Source organism: Geotrypetes seraphini, chromosome 4 (assembly GCF_902459505.1).
Source record: "Geotrypetes seraphini chromosome 4, aGeoSer1.1, whole genome shotgun sequence".
Taxonomy (NCBI): Eukaryota; Metazoa; Chordata; class Amphibia; order Gymnophiona; family Dermophiidae; genus Geotrypetes; species Geotrypetes seraphini.
This window is the reverse complement of record NC_047087.1, coordinates 247967062-247989238: the sequence shown is the minus strand read 5'-3', so window position 1 is coordinate 247989238 and position 22177 is coordinate 247967062. Positions and strand designations below refer to the sequence as shown.

At 41.6% G+C, this 22177-nt stretch overlaps 1 protein-coding gene across 2 annotated transcripts in view; it reads left to right on the top strand.

The window, feature by feature from the left end:
• Window positions 1–22177, top strand: part of BICC1 (BicC family RNA binding protein 1) — a 276580-nt gene that overhangs the window by 226100 nt on the left and 28303 nt on the right. For both annotated transcript variants that reach the window (XM_033941758.1, XM_033941759.1), the window contains exons 13-15: window positions 491–632; window positions 2411–2567; window positions 7132–7297. In XM_033941758.1, coding sequence (XP_033797649.1) covers window positions 491–632; window positions 2411–2567; window positions 7132–7297 — 465 coding nt within the window. The remainder of the gene's footprint in view (window positions 1–490; window positions 633–2410; window positions 2568–7131; window positions 7298–22177) is intronic.

Genomic DNA, 22177 nt, shown 5'->3' with positions numbered 1-22177 from the left:
GAAAATCAGATTACCTATAGTAAATGTTCTCCAAGGAGAGAATGTCACATCTTTATATACCCACGTGCCTCCCTTTGGAGTTTTCTATCCTAAGCTTTATCTTCGTGGTCTTTGTTGGGCAGCGACAGGCAGGAAGTGATGAACATGTGCAGTAAGGCTTCTCAAAAGCTTCTAGAAAATTTATAAGCCGGAGAAGCTTTTTCTCACTCTGGCCTTCATCAGTAACGTTGCCCATCTGTAAGGATTTATATCCTGCTGTCCATGGAGACTACCTGCTACTACAAAGTAATTTGGCTTTATGCAAACTTCATTTAACACGCACACTGTCCTATTTTCTCTTATATGCCACAGAAAACATATCTTGCTTTTCAGAATCCATATCTTAAAAGATTTTTTTGTGGGTTTGTGGCTGTATTTTAATATGTACATTTGTTAAAGATAGGAGATCATTTCAATTTTGACAAATATGTGTATGTTTGTAACCTGACAGCCTGCAAACATCAAGTATGGCACAATTTCGGCTTCATCTCTAGGAGAGAAAGTGTTGAGCACAAACCACACTGATCCATCAAGACAGACTAATAGTCACAGTTCTTCAGAGCAAGTGACCTCCAAGTCTAATACTACAGAAGGTATCGCTTATTTTTTTACGTCTGTGTAACCTACTAGCAGTCAGCAGTGGATATTTGTGGAAGCATAAGAGGCTCGTCGATGTGCAATAAATAGTTGCTGTGTATTTATGTTCAGATTCAGAAGCCATTGTCCACCTGGATACATTGCTTGCTAGTAAGGACTGTCCTTAGAAACAAAAACACTGGAAGGAGCCTTAGGATGTGAAATAGAGAAAAGTCCTTCAGGTGGTTATACAGTAAATGAAGGTCCTATTTGCAATTGAGCTGGAAACCCAAAGGAGCATGTAGAAGTGACTGTACCAGCTCTCTTTTGCCATATCCCCCTTTAAAAAAATAAATTTAAATAAGTAAAAAAGAATCAGCATTAAGTAGTAGTAGTAATACATCTTGTGTCAGTGTCCAGCCCGGTGGCTTAGTGGCAGCGCTGTGTGCTACTATGTGGAAAATCCTCTGATTCCTGACACCCCTGTAGGAGGGTGGGGAGGCAAGGAACTATTGTTAATTGTGGCACTCGGTAATAGAATTTTGAGGTTTTGGAAGAAGCCCTAATACATAGCTCTTGCCCTTGGGACCTTTGCTGCAATGTAAAGGGGAGGGGGGGGGGGGGAAGGATAGGTTTAATAAAACGGGGGAAAATAACCAGCCATGAATTTGAAGACTCATGACTAGAGAATGACACGGGGACAAATTTGTCCCCGTCCCCACAGGAACTCAGTTTCCCCGTCCTGTCCACGTGAGTTTTGTCGCTGTCCCTGCCCCATTCCTGTAAGCTCTGCCTTAACCGCACAAGCCTCGAACACTTATGATTTTAAAGTGTTTGAGGCTTGTGCAGATGAGGATGGAAATTGCAGGAATGGGGCAGGGACAGGAAAAGAGCTCTCGGGGACGGGGAAAAATTTGTCCTCGTGTCATTCTCTAAAACGGGAGGAATCCCCTTCCTCCCCCCCCCCACTAAAGTAGCTCATGGCAGTGTTCTCCTTAATGTTCTTAACATTAGTGCAAACTACCTCTAACAGAGATCGAATCATTGGGCTTGATCCATGAAATGTGTATTTTGCTGGGCTAAAGATTGAGGGGAATTACAGAAAAGAGAATTTCAAGTATGACTGAAGTCAAATTTTTAACTGATGCAAATTATGTACCCTTTGAAAATAATTCAGAAAGTATTGTCTGACATTCAAGCAAATGTAATTTCCCACTTGCAGTTTTCAAATCATTTGTAGTTGTATCAACAATTCGCCAATCCCTAAAAAGTAAACTGAAGACATACTGATGAAGTGGAAGAGTGGCCGAATGGTTAGAGCAGTGGCATTACAACCAGGGAAGCCTGGGTCAGATCCCACTGCAGTTCCTTGTGGTTTTGTACAGACCTGAACTCTAAATTTCTGGGGACAAGAAAATATCTGCTATACCTGAATATAACTCTCCTTGATCAACTTGGAAAGGTGTGAGCTAATCCCAAATCCTTACTGACAGCATTGCTTGTCTACCTAAACCACTGTCAGTCATCAGAATCATATTCAGAGAATACATTTAGCCAAAGTTATTTTTATAGATTGGCATATTTTTGGTTTATGGCCTCCTAAGTTGTTTTATAAGAAATCTGCTTCCAAAATGACTCAGATCACTGGAGGAATGACAAATTGAATGATAGGCAAATTTTGCTTAAGTATGTTCCTCAATCCAGCATGGCTAAGGCCTGAGTGTAAAAGACTACTATTGATATTTTTGAATGTTTTTTACTTTTCTGTATTAATAACCAATGGTTGGTGTTGTAGGTTGTAATGATGCCTTTGTAGAAGTGGGCATGCCAAGAAGTCCTTCACATTCAGCAAATAGCAGTGAACTGAAGCAGATGATAGGTTCCACTAAAGTATCCTGCACTAAGAGACAAACAGTACAGTTATTGCAAGGCATCAAGAATTCCCATTTACAGTACGTATGCCCTCAATGATCCAGTTTACAATACTGCTTTTTTTGTTGTTCTTTTACAGTGATGCACTTGTTTATAAGAATATTGTGGAAGAGTGCAGTTTTTATGAATGCCAAACAAAATGGGCTTTCTTACCCAGTTTTATATTATGGAACAAGAAATCACAAAACGACAAGTGGAATGTGAATTCCCTACTAATCCTCCCCCGGCCACCCACTCCATTACAAAGACCCTTTGGGACATCTGACTCCTAATACATATCCACCTGCAGCTTAGTGGCTGTTAGTGTCAAGTTAGTGGGGAGTATGTTAGGATGAGAAAAAAGTGTGAGATTGTGTGGATATAATATGAATGAGTGGATGGGGAGGTCCACTCGGTTCATGTGTGCCCTCGACTCCATTCATTTATTCTGCTACACCACTTCTCTGTCTCCACCTTAATTGACTACTATACCTTTGTTCACTGGCCTACTTGCTGTTAGTGAAACTTCTGTCCTCTGGCACCTTGACTTCTCTGCTGGTGAAGTCTATACTGCCCACCAGCTGCATGACTCTGCTTCTCTTGCACCATATTTAGTTCTATTGGTATGATTTGATGTCCCTCATGGGTATGATTTGAAGAAGATTCTATTGGTATGATCTGAAGAAGATTGAAACCATTTCACTAGTACTCCACAGAACCTATTTCACTATTCCACCTATCAGTTGGTGAAGTTCCTCTTTAAAAAAAAAAAAAAAAGTTCTTCTTGGCGGAAGCCTGGTATTGTAGTCCCTATTTATCCAAATTCATGAGAAAGTGTTACTATAACTTCATCCTATCCCTTCTCTTTCCAGAGCTTCCTTTCAAATGAAAGAGACTTGCCTCATACGCATTTATGCCAATAGACCAGACCTGACACAACCTCACAGAATCAAAAATTGCCCCATAAATTTAACATAGAAACTAATCATAAACAATAATAATAATAATTTGTGATCCATACCCTCAGTATGAAGAAGTAAGCTAAGGGAGAAAGCAACCAAAGTTGCAACTCAGTCGCTTAACAAAGCAGAATCAGAGAGCACAATAACTTACTTGACCGCTGCACACCATCATAGGGTATGTTTGTGTGCTACAATATAGTGTAATTAATTAGTGCCAAAAACACTTTAATAAATATATATGATTAATTTATGGAGCAATTTAAATAAAAATATTTGACACAGTGAAGTGAACGGGAGCGGTCACAGACATTCCAAGTCAAAAAAGTACTTAACTTCTTGAACTAATTTGTCTATTTAGCGCTCTGATCTTAGAAGTTACTCCGTTGTATATTAGACTTCGTCAAAGGTTCGACCAAGCATGGTTTCAGGAACTGCAAAAGCCGCTTCAGGAACCAACGCTAAACTCGAGCAAAGGCAAGACGCCGCCAACAGTTACGGTTGTCAAGCAATATGTGATTGTGAGGCTGGAGGCATTATTATTATTGTTTATGATTAGTTTCTATGTTAAATTTATGGGACAGTTTTTGGTTCTGTGAGGTTGTGTTGGGTCCGGCCTATTGTTCCTTTTAAGTGTCTTGGTGCAGCATTTTTGAGATATTTGTTGATTCATACGCATTTATACCATATAGGTATTTAAACAACTCTTATCATATCTCCCCTCTCCTGCCTTTCCTCCAAAGTACTGGAAAATAAAAAAAAACAGAAAGGAGAAATATTGTATACTCAAAAATAATCAAAAATCGATTTTGGTGCACTTTGATTATTTTTGAGTAATTATTCACAATTTTGGTGCATTTTGATTATTTCTGAGTATTGAATTGTTTACTCTTGATTTTGGTGCATTTTCCTCCAAAGTATACATATTGAGATCTTTAAGTCTGTTGATGAGCAGAAAAGATCAGCTACATGAGTGATGACATCTGACAGATGTGATGTGATTTCTATCCTCTCAGTTTGTTTGCACTATGGTAGTTTGGAAATTTAACCTTTTCCTATCGTGTGTCCCAGATGACGGGACATTCCAAAAATGACATAGATAGTGGATAAACAGTCTGTATGGACTAAAAGAGCCAGGAACACAAAATATTTGAATTTACAGACTTATGACTTACTTACATTATGTTTACAATAGCCGTAAATGATAACGGTGAATAATACAAAACTTTGCTAAAATAATTATGATTAGAACCAGCGTAATGTAAAATTTATTACGATAGGAAAAGATTTATAAAGATTTATAAAAATTTATAAAGATTTATAAAATTTAATAAAGATTTATAAAAAAAGGAAAAGCTGAAGGTCTTTTGAGCTTGTCTAGGAGTTCCCATTCCTCTTTCTCCTCACCCAGTCACCCCTAGTGCTCTCCCTCCACCACCCTTCCATACAAGTATCCTACACCCTTCTCTCTCCCTCCAACCCAATGCCATCCAGTATCCTACCCCCTCACCTCCCCACCACTGCTGTATGTTTCTTGAACCAGCAGCAGCGGCTCTAAACTTAAATGCAGCCAACTCGGGACCTCCCTGCAGCTACCAGCTCTGCTCCAAAATAGGGTTACTAGATTTTCTGTTTGGAAAATCTGGACACCCTAGACCTGTCCCCCCCCCTCCAAGGCCCCCCTCTGTTCCTCCGATCCCTGCCCCATCATGCCCCCAATTCCGCCCTAGCCCTGACCCCGCTTCCTGATCTCGTCGAGCAGAACAGCATCCGCACATGCATGGATGCCATTCTGCCCAACAGCAATTTTAGAAGCTTTTCAAAACCCGGACAAAGTGCCTGGTTTTGAAAAGCCATCCGGACCCCCAAATATCTGGTAACCCTACTCAAGAATAAGGAAGTGGTGTTGGAGGAGGTGGACTGGCAGCTGTGGGGAGGTGCAGGAAGGTCCCTCAATGGCTTAATTTAAAGTTTACTGCTGCTGGTTCAGGAGAGCAGGGCAGGAGGTCCTGGACCCAGTGTGCTGGTTGTACACCCCTTTAGATCATACACCTGAAGTGGACTGCATCCTCTCACCCCTCCGCCCCAACCTTGGTACGCCACTGCTTGGGAGTTATTTTTTTCGTTTCACCCTGAATGTTTAGAATAAACAATATTTTCATACAGTGTCTTATTTTTAAGGTTCTGTTTTTAACAGTCAGCTTCAATACCGTTTTGACAGATTTCTGCTTTACAACCAAATTAATTAAGATGCATAAACTATTAACAATGGAAGTTAATAGTTTATGGTTCCCATTCCTCTTTCTCCTCACCCAGTCACCCCTAGTGCTCTCCCTCCACCACCCTTCCATACAAGTATCCTACACCCTTCTCTCTCCCTCCAACCCAATGCCATCCAGTATCCTACCCCCTCACCTCCCCACCACTGCTGTATGTTTCTTGAACCAGCAGCAGCGGCTCTAAACTTAAATGCAGCCAACTCGGGACCTCCCTGCAGCTACCAGCTCTGCTCCAAAATAGGGTTACTAGATTTTCTGTTTGGAAAATCTGGACACCCTAGACCTGTCCCCCCCCCCCAAGGCCCCCTCTGTTCCTCCGATCCCTGCCCCATCATGCCCCCAATTCCGCCCTAGCCCTGACCCCGCTTCCTGATCTCGTCGAGCAGAACAGCATCCGCACATGCATGGATGCCATTCTGCCCAACAGCAATTTTAGAAGCTTTTCAAAACCCGGACAAAGTGCCTGGTTTTGAAAAGCCATCCGGACCCCCAAATATCTGGTAACCCTACTCAAGAATAAGGAAGTGGTGTTGGAGGAGGTGGACTGGCAGCTGTGGGGAGGTGCAGGAAGGTCCCTCAATGGCTTAATTTAAAGTTTACTGCTGCTGGTTCAGGAGAGCAGGGCAGGAGGTCCTGGACCCAGTGTGCTGGTTGTACACCCCTTTAGATCATACACCTGAAGTGGACTGCATCCTCTCACCCCTCCGCCCCAACCTTGGTACGCCACTGCTTGGGAGTTATTTTTTTCGTTTCACCCTGAATGTTTAGAATAAACAATATTTTCATACAGTGTCTTATTTTTAAGGTTCTGTTTTTAACAGTCAGCTTCAATACCGTTTTGACAGATTTCTGCTTTACAACCAAATTAATTAAGATGCATAAACTATTAACAATGGAAGTTCAACTTGTGTGGTTCATGCATCCTCCCAATCTATGGAGGATGCAAAGTTGCTCACCTTTAACAAAACACCTGTAGAAACACTGACCCACCCATCATGCTAGGAGGAATTGAGTGCTAAGCTAAGCATTGACTGAAGATATTAGGTGAGGAGGTGGTTGCATAGAAGTTTTGTGCATGTTCAGATCTTAACAGTTATTCTGATCTCCTGAAAGAGTCTGTATTGGTGTCTGATGTCTGATTTATTCCAGGTAAGCAATTTGACTTTCTCCAGCACCTCCTTCATCTCTACTTATAGGTCTTGGCTGTGGCAAGCTTCACAGACCTCATTGTTGAGTGTAAAACAATTGAACAGCACAGATAGGGACCTGGCAACAAACAAACCGATGTTCCCAAATTCCTGTTTTCTAAATGCAATAATAAAACTTTGCAAAGCAAATTGGTGTAACTCTGAATTTGTGTTTTGTAGCACTACAGACAGGTTATTGTCCGATTCAGAGCTGAGTGCTTCTGAGAATCCTGTGGCAGACAAAAAGGCTCCTGGGAGTGAAAGAGCAGCAGAGAGGGCAGCGGCAGCCCAGCAAAATTCAGAGAGAGTGCGTCTCACCCCTGAGTCATCATATGTCAACATGCAGGTCAGTTCATATGCAAGATAATGGCATCCATGGAAAAGGCAAGAAATAGCTAGTGTTTTTTGTATTTTAGTGATAATATGTTGAAATGGGCAGCGGTATAGGGCGGCAGTGTTAACATCGTAAAGCTGTTTGCCTCGGAAATAGTTACCTCAATGCCTCATTCTAAGAGGAAGGGTGGTGTCCAGCTGGATCCCTCCACTGCACAGACTTCGACTCCAACCCAGCGTTCAATTTTGAACTTCGTGGCTGCCATAACTAGCCCTCGTGGGTCTTGAGCTTTTGCCGGCACAAGGAGCTATCATTGATTTTGGGCTAGAAGTATCTCTCTCTATCCTCCGGAGACTATCCCGCCACCGTGCCCTGCTCCACTCGCAGCTCAGATAGGTGACCCATGCACTAAGGAAACATCTGGGGAAACTCCGTTGGAAGGGGCTGAGCTCTCGAGAGAACAAGGAGAGCAGAGATTCTTGGCAACTGGTCATTCGGCTGGAACAGGACAGAAGAAATCTGCCTTGGTTACCCTTGAAAATATCTGGGAAGCTCTTGAGAGGCTGAATACAACTGTAGCCAGGTTTTCGCAGGAATTGACCAACCTTGTGAGTCCCATAGACATTTTGGGGGAAATCAGTGACTGTTACCAAAGAAGAATTTTCCTCAGAAATTAACAAGGTCAATGAATTTACAAGAATTGACAAATGGGATCCTTAAAAAAAAATTATTCTAAATAGAAAAATTGAGCAACTAGAAAATCATAATAGAAGGTTAAATTTACGATTACTGAATTTTCCGAAGGCCTTTGGAGTGATACCCCTTGAAATGTATAAAAAATATTTGATAGATATATTGAAATACTCTCCAGAACATATACTACCACTGAACCGTATATATTATCTACCTATTAAGAAGCAGTTGCCTACCTCTACAGCCATGGGAGCTCCAAATGCGATGGAACCCCTAAATATTACTGAATTATTGGAATTCACACTATCCTCTGAAACAGTGAGAGAGCTACACTATTAGTTTCCTTGGTCTTTGAACAGGACCTAAATGCAATTCTAAGGATGTATTTCTGTAAATCTCAAATTCTATTTCATGGAAAAAAAAATATGGATATTCCCAGATGTCTCAAGGAGCACACAGGAATGGAGGAAACTTTTTCTGGCAATGCAACCTCAGACTTTAACCCTTGGAGCCACTTTTCTTTTGATATATCCCTGCAAATGCTTAGTTAAATGTCAAGGGTTAAAATATGTTTTCTTTTTGCCAGAACAACTCAGAGCATTCCTAGATTTGAAGAAAATAGCATCAGGGAAAGTGTAGTTAAATCTAGATAGTCATAATGAAAAGTAGGGCCTTTTTACTTTTCCACTAAGCCTAGTCCTCCTGATTATTTGCTTAATTGAGTTGCTCCTTACACTTTGTGTACCCCCCACTCCTTGAATTGAGGTCTAAGAAATAATTAAATCCCTTTTCCTTAGTATAAATGTATACTACGTATTTGTTGTTTCTTTTATTTAAATATTAAACATAGTAACATGGTAGATGACGGCAGATAAAGACCTGAATGATCCATCCAGTCTACCCAACCTGATTCAATTTAAATTTTTAAAACTTTTTTCTTAGCTATTTCTGGGCAAGAATCCAAAGCTCTACCCGGTAATGTGCTTGGGTTCCAACTGCCGAAATCTCCATTAAAACCTACTTCAGCCCATCTACACCCTCCCAGCCACTGAAGCCCTCCACAGCCCATCCCCTGCCAAACGGCCATACACAGACACAGACCGTGCAAGTCTGCCCAGTACTGGCCTTAGTTCAATATTTAATATTATTTTCTGATTCTAGATCCTCTGTGTTCATCCGACGCTTCTTTGAACTCAGTCACAGTTTTACTCTCCACCACCTCTCTCGGGATCGCATTCTAGGCATCCACCACCCTCTCCGTAAAGTAGAATTTCCTAACATTGCCTTTGAATCTACTACCACTCAACCTCAAATTATGTCCTCTGGTTTTACCATTTTCCTTTCTCTGGAAAAGATTATGTTCTATGTTAATAACCTTCAAGTATTTGAACGTCTGAATCATATCTCCCGTCTCTCCTTTCCTCTAGAGTATACATATTCAGGGCTTCCAGTCTTTCCTCATATGTCTTCTGGCACAAGCCTCCTATCATTTTCGTTCCCCCTCCTCTGGATCGCTTCAAGTCTTCTTACGTCCTTCGCCAGATACGCTCTCCAAAACTGAACAAAATACTCCAAGTGGGGCCTTACCAATGACCTGTATAGGGGCATCAACACCTTCTTCCTTCTACTGGCTACACCTCTCTTTATACAGCCCAGCATCCTTCTGGCAGCAGCCACTGCCTTGTCATACTGTTTTTTCGCCTTTAGATCTTCGGACACTATCACCCCAAGGTCCCTCTCCCCGTCCATGCATATCAGCTTCTCTCTTCCCAGCATATATGGTTCCTTCCGATTATTAATCTCCAAATGCATTACTCTGCATTTCTTTGCATTGAATTTTAGTTGCCAGGCATTAAACCATTCCTCTAACTTTGCAGATCCTTTTTCATATTTTCCACTCCCTCTTCGGTGTCTACTCTGTTACAAATCTTGGTATCATCTGCAAAAAGGCACAATTTTCCTTCTAACCCTTCAACAATGTCACTCACAAACATATTGAACAGGATTGGCCCCAGCACTGAACCCTGAGGGACTCCACTACTCACCTTTCCTTCCTCCGAGCGACTTCCATTAACCACCACCCTCTGGCGTCTGTCTGACAACCAGTTTCTAACCCAGTTCACCACTTTGGGCCCTAACTTCAGCCCCTCAAGTTTGTTCAACAGCCTCCTATGAGGAATTGTATCAAAGGCTTTGCTGAAATCTAAGTAAATTATAACTAGCATATGTCCTCGATCCAGCTCTCTGGTCACCCAATCAAAAAATTCAGTCAGGTTCGTTTGGCACGATTTACCTTTTGTAAAGCCATGTTGCCTCGGATCCTGTAACCCATTAGATTCAAGGAAGTACACTATCCTTTCTTTCAGCAACAGTTCCATTATTTTTCCAACAACTGAAGTGAGGCTCACCGGCCTGTAGTTTCCTGCTTCATCCCTGTGACCACTTTTATGAATAGGGACCACATCTGCTCTCTTCCAATCCCTAGGAATCACTCCCGTCTCCAGAGATTTGTTGAACAAGTCTTTAATAGGACTCGCCAGAACCTCTCTGAGCTCCCTTAGTATCCTGGGATGGATCCTGTCTGGTCCCATCGCTTTGTCCACCTTCAGTTTTTCAAGTTGCTCATAAACACTCTCCTTCATGAACGGCGCAGAATCTACTCCATTTTCTCATGTACCTTTGCCAGACAATCTCGGTCCTTCTCCAGAAGTATTTGTTTAGCACATTTGCTTTTTCCTCATTACTCTCCACATATTGGTTCCCAACATCTTTTAGTTTAGCAATTCCATTTTTCATCTTCCTCCTTTCACTAATATATCAGAAAAAATTTTTGTCTCCCTTTTTTACATTTTTAGCCATTTGTTCTTCCACCTGTGCTTTCGCCAGATGTATCTCTCTTGGCTTCTTTCAGTTTCACCCTGTAGTCCTTTCTGCACTCCTCTTCTTGGTTTTTTTAAATATTTCACGAACGCCAACTCTCTCACCTTTATTTTCTCCGCCACTAGTTTGGAGAACCATATCGGCTTCCTTTTTCTCTTGTTTTTATTGATTTTCTTCACATAAAGGTCCGTAGCCATTTTTATCGCTCCTTTCAGCTTAGACTACTGTCTTTCCATTTCTTATGTCCTCCCATCCTAACAGCTCTTTCTTCAGGTACTCTCCCATTGCATTAAAGTCCATACGTTTGAAATCTAAGACTTTAAGTAACGTGCAGCTGCTCTCCACTTTAGCCGTTATATCAGACCAAACCGTTTGATGATCGCTACCTCCCAGGTGAGCACCCACTCGAGCATTAGAGATACTCTCTCCATTTGTGAGGACCAGATCCAATATCACTTTTTCCCTTGTGGGTTTCGTCACCATTTGTCTGAGCAGAGCCTCTTGAAAGGCATCCACAATCTCCCTACTTCTTTCTAATTCCGCAGACTGAACATTCTAGTCCGCATCCGGCAGGTTGAAATCTCCCAACAGCAGAACCTCCTCTTTCCTTCCAAACTTTTGGATATCCACAATCAGATCCTTATCAATTTGCAGCGATTGAGTCGGAGGTCTGTAGACTACACCCACGTAGATAGAAGTTCCATCTTCTCTTTTCAGAGCTATCCATATCACTTCTTCCTCTCCCCGGTTCCCTTGCATTTCGGTCGCTTGGATATTCATCTTTACATAGAGAGCTACTCCTCCACCTTTTTGACTATCTCTGTCCTTCCTAAAAAGATTATATCCTGGTATGTTTGCATCCCATCCATGTGATTCACTGAACCATGTCTCTGTGGTAGTGTCAATATCTAGATCTGTCTCTAACATCAGGGCTTGCAGATCATGAACTTTGTTGCTTAGACTGTAAGCATTTGTGGTCATCGCTTTCCAGCTATTTTTCAGTGGTAATCTCCTTTTTCGTATGGATTTTTGTTTCGTTTCACTTTCTGTTTTGCTTGAACAAGTGGTCTCTTGTGAAATTATGTTAAAATTGCAATAAATAAATTTAAAAAATGTAGAAATAAAAGAATCCAAGTGATACCTTTTTTATTGGACTAACTAGAGCATGGATAGATTAGCTTTCGAAGGTAATCCTCCTTCAGATCATAGTTAAGTAAATGAAGACAGCTACCGGTATATAAGAGTAAAACATCAAAGTATTCACATTACAGTCTTACAGGAAGGGGGGCAATTAAAATCATTACAAAGGCAAAAAAAGTTTGATCACATCTCATCTCTCTTGAAAAATGCACATTGGCTCCCAATTTCTTATAGGATAGCGTATAAAATAGCTTTAATAATCTTCAAAACTCTAGTGTCCAAAGCACCCATGTTTTTAGATAAGCTGCTTATACCTTACTCCTCATCCAGAACACTTAGATCAAATGAACAGCACCTTCTGTCCATCCCATCCTTGAAAGTGATAGATACACGATATACTAACATTTTTTCTGTTACAGCCCCACAACTCTGGAACCTCCTTACCAGCTTATTTAAGGGAGGACACAGTTCTAGACAGATTTAAAGGATCCCTGAAGAGCTTTCTTTTTAAAGATGCTTTTGAAACTTAAGACTTCAGATTTGGATGCTGTAAAACACTTTTTCCTTAAATCTGGGTCAATCCTCAATCCCAGTTTGTAGCCTTGGTTTCAACTAATCCCCCCCTAACTATTTTTCCTTTACATGTTCTTCTATCCTATAATTTATTGTAGTTTCTTACCCTTTTTCCTGAGTGTGGAGTAAGTCTAGCGTTTGTTGCTTGTATTAGTCTATGTATGTTATAATTTTCCTTTTTTTTTTTTTTTTTTTAGTATTGTACATCACTTAGAAAACTGATAAACGTTTGCATCAAATTTTTAAATAAATGTGAAACTTGATATGGAAGGGTGATATGAAGGTGTCAAAGCAGTAAAAATTGTTTTGTAGTGGGAGAGAAAGCCAATGTCTTTAAGTCCTTTCTGGTGGATGTCAAAATGTTTTTTCATTTTGATCTCAAAAGTCTTGCATGCTGGATTGTCTTAGAATTTCCTTGAAACTTGAAATGGAAGGGTGATATGAAGGTGTCAAAGCAGTAAAAATTATGATTTGTAATGGGAGAGAAAGCCAATGTCTCTAAGTCCTTTCTGGTGGTTGTCAAAATGTTTTTTCATTTTGATCCCAAAAGTCTTGCATTCTGGATTGTCTTAGAATTTCCTTTTTAATTTTCCCACAATAAAATAATTGATGTAGTGTTCTAGTTTTCTAAAATGTCCCACAGAGGTGATACGAGTTTTCTAGTTGGCACTGCAATTTTTAGTATGACATCTATGTAAATTAATCTTAGTCTTTAGCATCTGGCTTGTTTCTCTCATATAGCATCCTTCTCATACCAGTTGCATTGAATGATATAAACTATATCTGAAGATAAGCATTTGAAGGATCCCCTTATGTTGAGTGTTATTCTCATGTGGATGACTGTGAGGTCTTGTGAAATATGTTGGCATGGTCTGCAGCTAGTTTTGTTGCTGGGAAGTGTGCCATTCTCTTCTTTGTGTAGGGAGTGTGTTTTTCACCAGTTTTTGTTTCAGTTTGGGTGGTTGTCGGAAGGCCAGCATGGGTGGGGCTGGGAATAATTCTTTAAGTAATTCATACCCCTAGTGACTGTAGATCTTTTATGATTTTCCTCAGTTTTTCCGGCTCTGGGTTGTATGTCACTATCGGGGGGATTCTCTCTGTGGTTTCTTGCCTTTGTACTTCAATAGGTTTTTCTCTGGGTATTTCAAGGGAGGAGGCATTGTTCTTGGAGATGATTTTGGAGTTGTATCCTTTTTTGTTTAAAAGGTTCAATCATGGTTTTGAGGTATTTATCTCTGGCTTTTGGGTCGGAGCAGATACAGTGGTATCGTGTAGCTTGGTTGTGTATGATGGGGGTTTTTTTTGTGTGTGAGGGGATGGAAGCTGGAGTTATGGAGAAAGATGCATTGGTCTGTAGTTTTTCTGTATAAAGATATTTGTATATATCTATTGTTGATGGAAACTGATGTCTAGAAATTTGACTTTGTCTAAGGAGTAATCCATTTTTAATTTGATTTTAGGATGGTATGTATTGAAAGAATTGTAAAACCTTTTGAGAGTCTTTTCTCCCTCGAATCCAAATCATAAAAATATCATCAATGTACTGGTAGTATGTCAGGAGTTTTGTCTGATATGTATTCAGAAATGTGTCTTCCAGTTCTGCCATGAAGAGGTTAGCATAATGTGGGCCATCCTGGTGCCTGTAGCAGTGCCCAGGGTTTGCAGATAGATGTAATTGTTAAAGCGGAAATAATTGAGTTAGAATGAACTTGATTAATATTGTAATAGCTTCCGGTGAGTATTGGTGGTCCAAGGTAGATGTTTTTAGGAATTTTTGACATACAGCAATGCCATCTGCATGGAGATATCTCTGTATAGTGATTCTACATCCATTGGTGCATTAGGTATTAACTGCTTGATATTGTTTTAATTTGTTCAGGAAGTGTATGGTGTCTTGTATGAAGCTCTTTGTCTTGTGCACTAGGAGTTTTTACATTTCCTCTATAAGTCCAGATATTTCCTCTGTGAGAGTGTTAATACCATATATGATTGGTCTGGCAGAGTTACCTGGTTTGTGGATGTTGGGTAGCATGTCGAAGGTGCCCACAGAAGGATGGAAAAGTATGAGTTTCTTTAAATATGGTTGTATTTGCTTTGAGAGTGTTTTGTTAAGGTTTTTCAGCTATGTAGTGTAATCTAGTATGGGTTCTTCAGTCAGTTTTCTGTAGTACATTTTGGGCTCCTTTTTACGAAGCCACGTTAGCGGTTTAACACCGTAATAGCGCGTGCTAATTTGCCAGCCGCGCTAGCCACTACCGCCTCCTCTTGAGCAGGCGGTAGTTTTTTGGCTAGCGCAGGGGTTAGCGCGTGCTAAAAAGGTATGTGCGATAAAGCCGCTAACGTGGCTTCGTAAAAGGAGCCCCTTGTTTGAGAGTTGTCCGTGTCCTCCTTCAATATATTTCTGTGTGTCCATAATCACTGTCTACAAGTTTGATGACAATGTGTTTTTTTTTTTTTTTTATTATTTTGAAAGCTTTGTATGGCAGCTCGTTCTGGTGGAGAAAAGTTGTACAGAATTTTCTTTTGTTTGCTGGAAAGTTGTGGCTTTACCCTGTGTCTGAAACTTTAAGGGCTCCTTTTACTAAGGTGCGCTAGCATTTTTAGCGCACGCACAAGATTAGCGTGCACTATAGTGCGCGCTAGCCGAAAAATTACTGCCTGTTTAAAGGAGGCGGTAGTGGCTAGTGTACGTGGCATTTTAACACGTGCTAAGCGCACGTTAAAACCGCTAGCACACCTTTGTAAAAGGAGCCCTAATGTCTAGTTTTGTATTTTGTCCAGCCTGTGGGATAAAATGTTTTTTTTCAGGTTTTTTTATAATTGTATTCCAGTCTGTGAGTTTCTTTGTTGTTTAAGTGTACTTCAAGCGGAGTTTCCTAAAGAATTCTTCTAGGTCTGTGTAGAGTTGAATTAGAAACATGATAGCAAATAAAAGCCAAATGGCCCATGTATTTCGCTCATCCATTTTGCCTACAGGACAAAATGAGACCTTTTGATAGTTCAGAAGTCTCCTGTTGTGATAATTGGTAATTGGAGAGGTTTACTATTATATATATCAATTTTTTTTTCAGCATTTCTATCAGTGGGAGTTTTCATGCATGAAATTAGCTGGCTTACCTGATCACCTTCAGTGTTCTCCCCAGAAATTTTTTTCAGCCGGGTGGCATGAAAAAGCCGGGTGGGGTGGGACGGGGAAATTTGGTGGTTAGAATAGGGTCATCAAATCCAGTGCTAATCATTTTTAACAACCCTCTCCTCTATATAAAAAAGTTATTTTTTAGTAATAATCCATGAGTCACACAACAAGGGTGCACCTAGGACAAGGCAGCATCTTAAAACTGCAGTGAGCACTAGAACACCAACACAAGCACTGTAAAACTAAACAAACCAGATCCTGCACAATCAATTGATCCTGTACAATCAATGCTAACAGAAAACCATGTCCTTTTCATACACACAGAATACAGATACACCCTCGCCCAATATGGAATAATCACAAACTAAAAATAAAAATATGTAGACAAAAGTTAAACTGAACCGCCAAGAAACCAGACTCTGCATACAATGCAACACCACAGAAACAGTGACACTTGTCCCCTAATACTGTTCAAAATATAAAGATAGTAGATGTAAATTTGAAAAAACTGATACATAACAATCACCACTTTACAAATTAACAAATAAAAATAAAACATAAATTGAAGATAAGAATATACCATTTTATTGGGCTAATCAATTTTTCAATTAACTTTCAGAGGCCATAGCCTCCTTCAGGACAATATAGTATACTGCTGTTACATTATACTGTCCTGACCTGAGAAAGGGGGTTTTGGTCTCTAAAAGTTAGTAAAAAAGTATTAAAATAAGTCCAATAAAAAGATTACCTTATTTTTTGTTTCTAAAAGTTTTATCAATACAACTACAATACTATTTTATTCTAAAGCAACAAAAGATCTTTTTTCTATCTTTTGTCATTTCTGCTTTAATCGTCTTGTCTTCACTCTCTTCTTTGTAGCCAGCATCTGTCCTCTCTCTGTCTTCCATGCAGCATCAGCCCCTTCCATTCACTGTCCGCCCTCTCCCTGTTTCATATGGCATCTTCCCTCTTTCTATGCTCCTTCCATAAACTGTCTACCCTGTGCCCCTTTGTACATGATTGATTTCAGCTCTGCCACCTCTCCATTTTTCTCTCTTTGTCACCACCTCCTCTGGCATCTCTCTCTTCTCCTTTCTTTCCTTCCCACCCCACGGTCTGGCATCTCTGTCTCCTTCCCTTCCCTGGCATCTCTCTCCCTTTCTCTCAACTCTCCCTCCCCCTCCATGCCCTGGCATCTCCTTTCATTCCTTCCTTTCCCACCCTCCCTCATCTTCCTTCTCCCTTTCTTTCTCCCTCCAGTTGCGTGCAGCAATTCTCTCCCCCCTCTGCTCCCTTTCCTCCTTCTGTCACCCCATCCCCGGTCATGAACTTCTTCGGGCAGCATTCACAATTCGCTGCTGTTGCTGGCTTCGGGCCTTCTCTGTTGGATTCTACCTTCATGGAAACAGGAATTAGGCAGGACCCGGTAGAGAGGAAGGCCTGAAGCTGGCAACAGCAGCGAATTGTAAACACTGCCCAAAGAAGTTAATGACGCTAGGCCTTGGAGTAACCAGGGCAGCCCACTTCTCTCTCCCCCCCCCTCCGCTGACCCTCCTATCTCTCCCTTCCATGCGAACCCCACCGTGAGACTGACAAATCTCCCTCCAGCAGCATTGGCAGCCGCAGCAATCTAAACAGTTATAGCTATAATACCAAGAAAATTGCTTCATAATCAAAAATAATAACATATTTTAAGAAAAATGGAGCTTTTTAATCAGTGACTTTGAAGGACCCCCCAGGAAGGGCTTTCAAATTTTTTTAAAAAATTATTTTCTGATCAAGTACAATCAAATTTATGGGGATAACTTCAATTCAGCTTTTCCAACTTTAGATTTTTCTGAACAGCCTTTGAAAGCAGACTTGGAAGATTGGCTCAGCCTTCTGGAGAGGACAATGTGGTGGTGACACTTCTCTCACTCACCGTTTGTCCTTTTGTGGGAGGAAGGCCCAGCTGTGAAAAGGAGGAGCAGGAAAAAGGGAGTGGGGGGCTCTGAAAATGACAATGAAGGAAAAGCAAATTCTGTAGTGACAGTAAAGGAGAGGTAAAAGACTGCTCAGTTTGGCTCTTCTGAGCTGCCAAAAACAAAAAAACCCCAGCTGAAATAACTACCAAGAAAACAGCAGAGCACTAGTACTAACAAGGGAGCTTGCAAGAATTTCCATTAACATAGAAACATAGAAATTAACGGCAGAAAAGGGCCATAGCCCATCGAGTCTGCCCATACCAATGACCCACTCCCTGATTCTTACTCTCCTATAGATCCCACATGAATATCCCATTTTCTCTTAAAATCTGACACGCTGTTGGCCTCAATCACCTGCTGAGGCAGCTCGTTCCAATGATCAGCCACCCTTTCGGTGAAGAAGTACTTCCTAGCATCACCTTGAAATTTCCCTCCCCTGATTTTCAGCGAGTGTCCTCTGGTTACCGTGGGCCCTGTAAGACTGAAGATATCATCTTTCACCTCTATACGCCCCGTGATATATTTAAAGGTCTTAATCATGTCCCCCCTCTCTCTTCGCTCCATTAAGATGGCAATTCGTTAGTGCACTTTTTAAACGAATTATTTATAGCAGTACAGCCATTCTGCTCACACGTTTATTTTGAAACTCAGCTGGTTATAAGTAATAAAAACCCCATATACACCCCCAAAAACTCCACGGCGCCTGATACCTTCTCACTCTGGTCACTTTCTACCCCCACTCTCGCGCTTCCGTGCACCTACGTTGTAGAAGCGATTGAGCACGCCGGTCTCGCCAAAATCCAGTTTGCTGAAGTACAGCGGCTCCAGGGCGGCTGCCACACTCTCGCACGCCTCCCGCAGGCACTGCAGCACCACCGCTGGGCTCGCCTCATTGATTACATAAGGCCACCATCGTCTTCCTGCTGCTACTGCCTGCGCCAGTAAAGTGCTGGCTGTGGTAACCACAGCCGATGGCCCCTCACTGCACTACTTGCTAAAAACTAAGGAGTGATGTTGTAGAGAAGTGCTGCCGGGTCCTGCCTTCGCGGAAACAGAAAGTAGGCAGGACCCGGCAGCAAGAGCAGCAAATTGTAAGTTTCCCGCCTTAGCCCGTAGTGAACTCATGCTCCAGGGCTCTGATGTGTGTGTGCCGGCTTCCCCCCCCCTCCCCTGGTCATAACTTTGGTTTTGGAGGGAAGGGAAGGGAAGGGAAACCGGCACACACACGTCAGAGCCCTGGAGCATGAGTTCGCTAGGGGCTAAGGCCTGAAATCTCCAAACCAGTTGGGTTTTTTTTTGTTTTATTTTTTAATGTTGAGCACGGCGTCAGCAGAATTTGCGATCAGATGACAACCGGGGGGTCATCTAAATTAGTTGGGCGGAGCGCCCGGCTAAAAGGCCCTAGGGAGAACACTGACCTTGTCTGTTTGAATTCTGATTTTCATGTTCCTCTTGTGGATTGGAAAGTGTGTCCAAGTCTGTTCCAACAGGTGTTGCGCCATTGATCTAGGATGAAGTGCTGTTCTCTTTGTGATCCTGTAGGAGAGGTCAGCTTTTTGTCTTTTTTGTGTGAATGGTGATGCATTGTTTCTTGGCTTGAATTTCCTGCAGGTATTTATGTAGCTGGATCCTGAGGTTGAGATTTAGCGCCTGTATATTCTTTAATTCTTTCTGGGTTTTTATTAATTCTTTCTTCTTGTAGAGTTGATGTATAAGTTCATTTCTCAATTTCTGACTACTGTGTTATCAGAGTTTTTCTACACAGTCATAATTGTAAGTGGTGGCCAAAGGATTTTTGACCTTGAGCCCTTTGGGAATTATGTCATTCTTCTTTCAGATTGTCAGAAAATAAAGGATTACCTTCGAAAGCTAATCTAACCATGCTCTAGTTAGTCCAATAAAAAAGGTATCGCTTGGATTCTTTTTGTTTTGTTTTATTTTTTGTATTATAGTGGAAATGTATTTAATAATATACTGCTCATCTAAGTACACCTCTCAGCAGATTATTAAACACATATAAAAAACAACACCTAAAACACTGCACCATAATATATTTTGTAATTCTGCCTTCCCCTTAACCCAGTAATTACAACATTCGAGTAACTGCTGTACATGCTTCTAAATACCAGCCCCTAAAAGCCAATCCAAAGAAATATACTTTCAGCATTTTCCCAAAGAACGAACATTCTGACTTTTAAACTCCATGGGTAACAGATTGCACAATTGAGGGTCCATTACTGACAACTTTAGAGTACTTTCTAACTAAACTTATCTCCTTAACTGAGGGATTCTGATCTTAAGGGTCTACCTGGCTGGTAATCTTTCATCACACACTTCAAATAATCTAGTGCCGCACCATAAGATACTCAATGAATAACTGTTAAAACATTAAATCTGTACTGAAGTTCCATAGTAACCAGTATAGACTGTTCAGATTAAAGGGTCGCACACTCACTCAATATACACTCCCTTTAACCAAGAACAATTACTTTAAAATGGTTGACTGTGAGGAGATGTCCTGTAAAAAGTGTAACAGACACTTATGTCTTGTATACTAAATGTTTTAATTAATTTAAATTTTATTAGGGCTGAAGAATTAACATGTTAATTATGCAATTAATGTATTGTTTAATAACACAATGTGTTAATTGTTTAATGGCAACAAAAACAATTTAAAGAGATTAATGGGTCTGGCTGATAGCACTTCCAGTGGAAGGTGGTATTACTGCTCCCTTTCCGCCGTTGTCGCTGCCGCCCACCCCCAAAGAGCTGCCTTGCCGCTGTTGCTGCTGCCACCCACCCCTATAGAGATTCTGTTGATGACGCTGCCACCTACCCCCAGAGAACTCCCTTGCTGCCATTGTCCGCCCTCTGAGAACTGCCTTGTCACTGTTGCCAATGCCACCCACCCCCAAAGAGATTCCTTGTCACCGTTCCCGCCATCCACCCCCGGAGAGCTAGAGCTGCTCCTGCCCATCCCCAGAAAGCTGCCATTGCCACTACTATTTTTCACTATTAAAGCTCTAAAAGGGGTACACAGCACTGTATATTTTGACATTTAATAGACAGTCCCTTCTCAGAAGAGCTTACAGTCTAACTTGGACAGACATACAAGACAAATAGGGTTGGGAATGGTGTACATTTTAAGAACATAAGAATTGCCGCTGCTTGGTCAGACCAGTGGTCCATCATGCCCATCAGTCCGCTCATGCGGCGGCCCTTTGGTCAAAGACCAGCGCCTGAACTGAGACTGGCCCTACCTGTGTACGTTCCAGTTCAGCAGGAACTTGTCTAACTTTGTCTTGAATCCCTGGAGGGTGTTTTCCCCTATAACAGACTCCGGAAGAGCGTTCCAGTTTTCTACCACTCTCTGGGTGAAGAACTTCCTTACGTTTGTACGGAATCTATCCCCTTTTAACTTTAGAGAGTGCCCTCTCGTTCTCCCTACCTTGGAGAGGGTGAAAAACCTGTCCTTATCTACTAAGTCTGTTCCCTTCAGTACCTTGAATGTTTCAATCATGTCCTCTCTCAGTCTTCTCTGTTCGAGGGAGAAGAGGCCCAGTTTCTCCAATCTCTCACTGTACGGCAACTCCTCCAGCCCTTTAACCATTTTAGTCGCTCTTCTCTGGACCCTTTCGAATAGTACAGTGTCCTTCTTCATGTATGGCAACCAGTGCTGGACGCAGTACTCCAGGTGAAGACGCACCATCGCCCGGTACAGCAGCATGATAACCTTCTCTGATCTGTTGGTGATCTCCTTCTTTATTATTTCTAGTATTTTGTTCGCTGCGGCTGCACATTGTGTGGATGGCTTCATCGACTTGTCAATCAGAACTCCCAAGTCTCTTTCCTGGGAGGTCTCTCCAAGTACCGCCCCAGACATTCTGTATTCGTGCATGAGATTTTTGTTACCGACATGCATCACTTTACATTTATCCACATTGAACCTCATCTGCCATGTTGATGCCCATTTCTCGAGCCTGATTATGTCATGTTGCAGATCTTCGCAATCCTTCTGCATCTTCACTACTCTGAATAACTTCGGATCATCTGCAAATTTAATCACCCCACTCGTCGTACCTATGTCCAGATCATTTATAAAGATGTTGAAGAGCATGGATCCAAGCACCGAGCCCTGCGGCACCCCACTAGTGATGCTCTTTCAGTCTGAGTATTGTCCATTTACCCCCACTCTCTGTTTCCTATGCTTCAGCAAGTTTTTAATCCACGTGAGTATTTCACCCTCGATTTCAGGGCTCGCAATTTTCCGAAGTAGTCGTTCATGCGGAACCTTGTTAAACGCCTTCTGAAAATCCAGATATACAGTGTTGACCGGGTCACCCTTATCTATCTGCCTGTTTACTCCCTCGAAGAAGTGCAGCAAGTTTATCAAACAAGATCTGCCTTTGCTGAAACCATGCTGGCTGGTCCTCATCAGACTGTGTCCGTCAAGGTGATCAATGATGCGATCCTTTATCAGCGCCTCTACCATCTTTCCCGGTACCG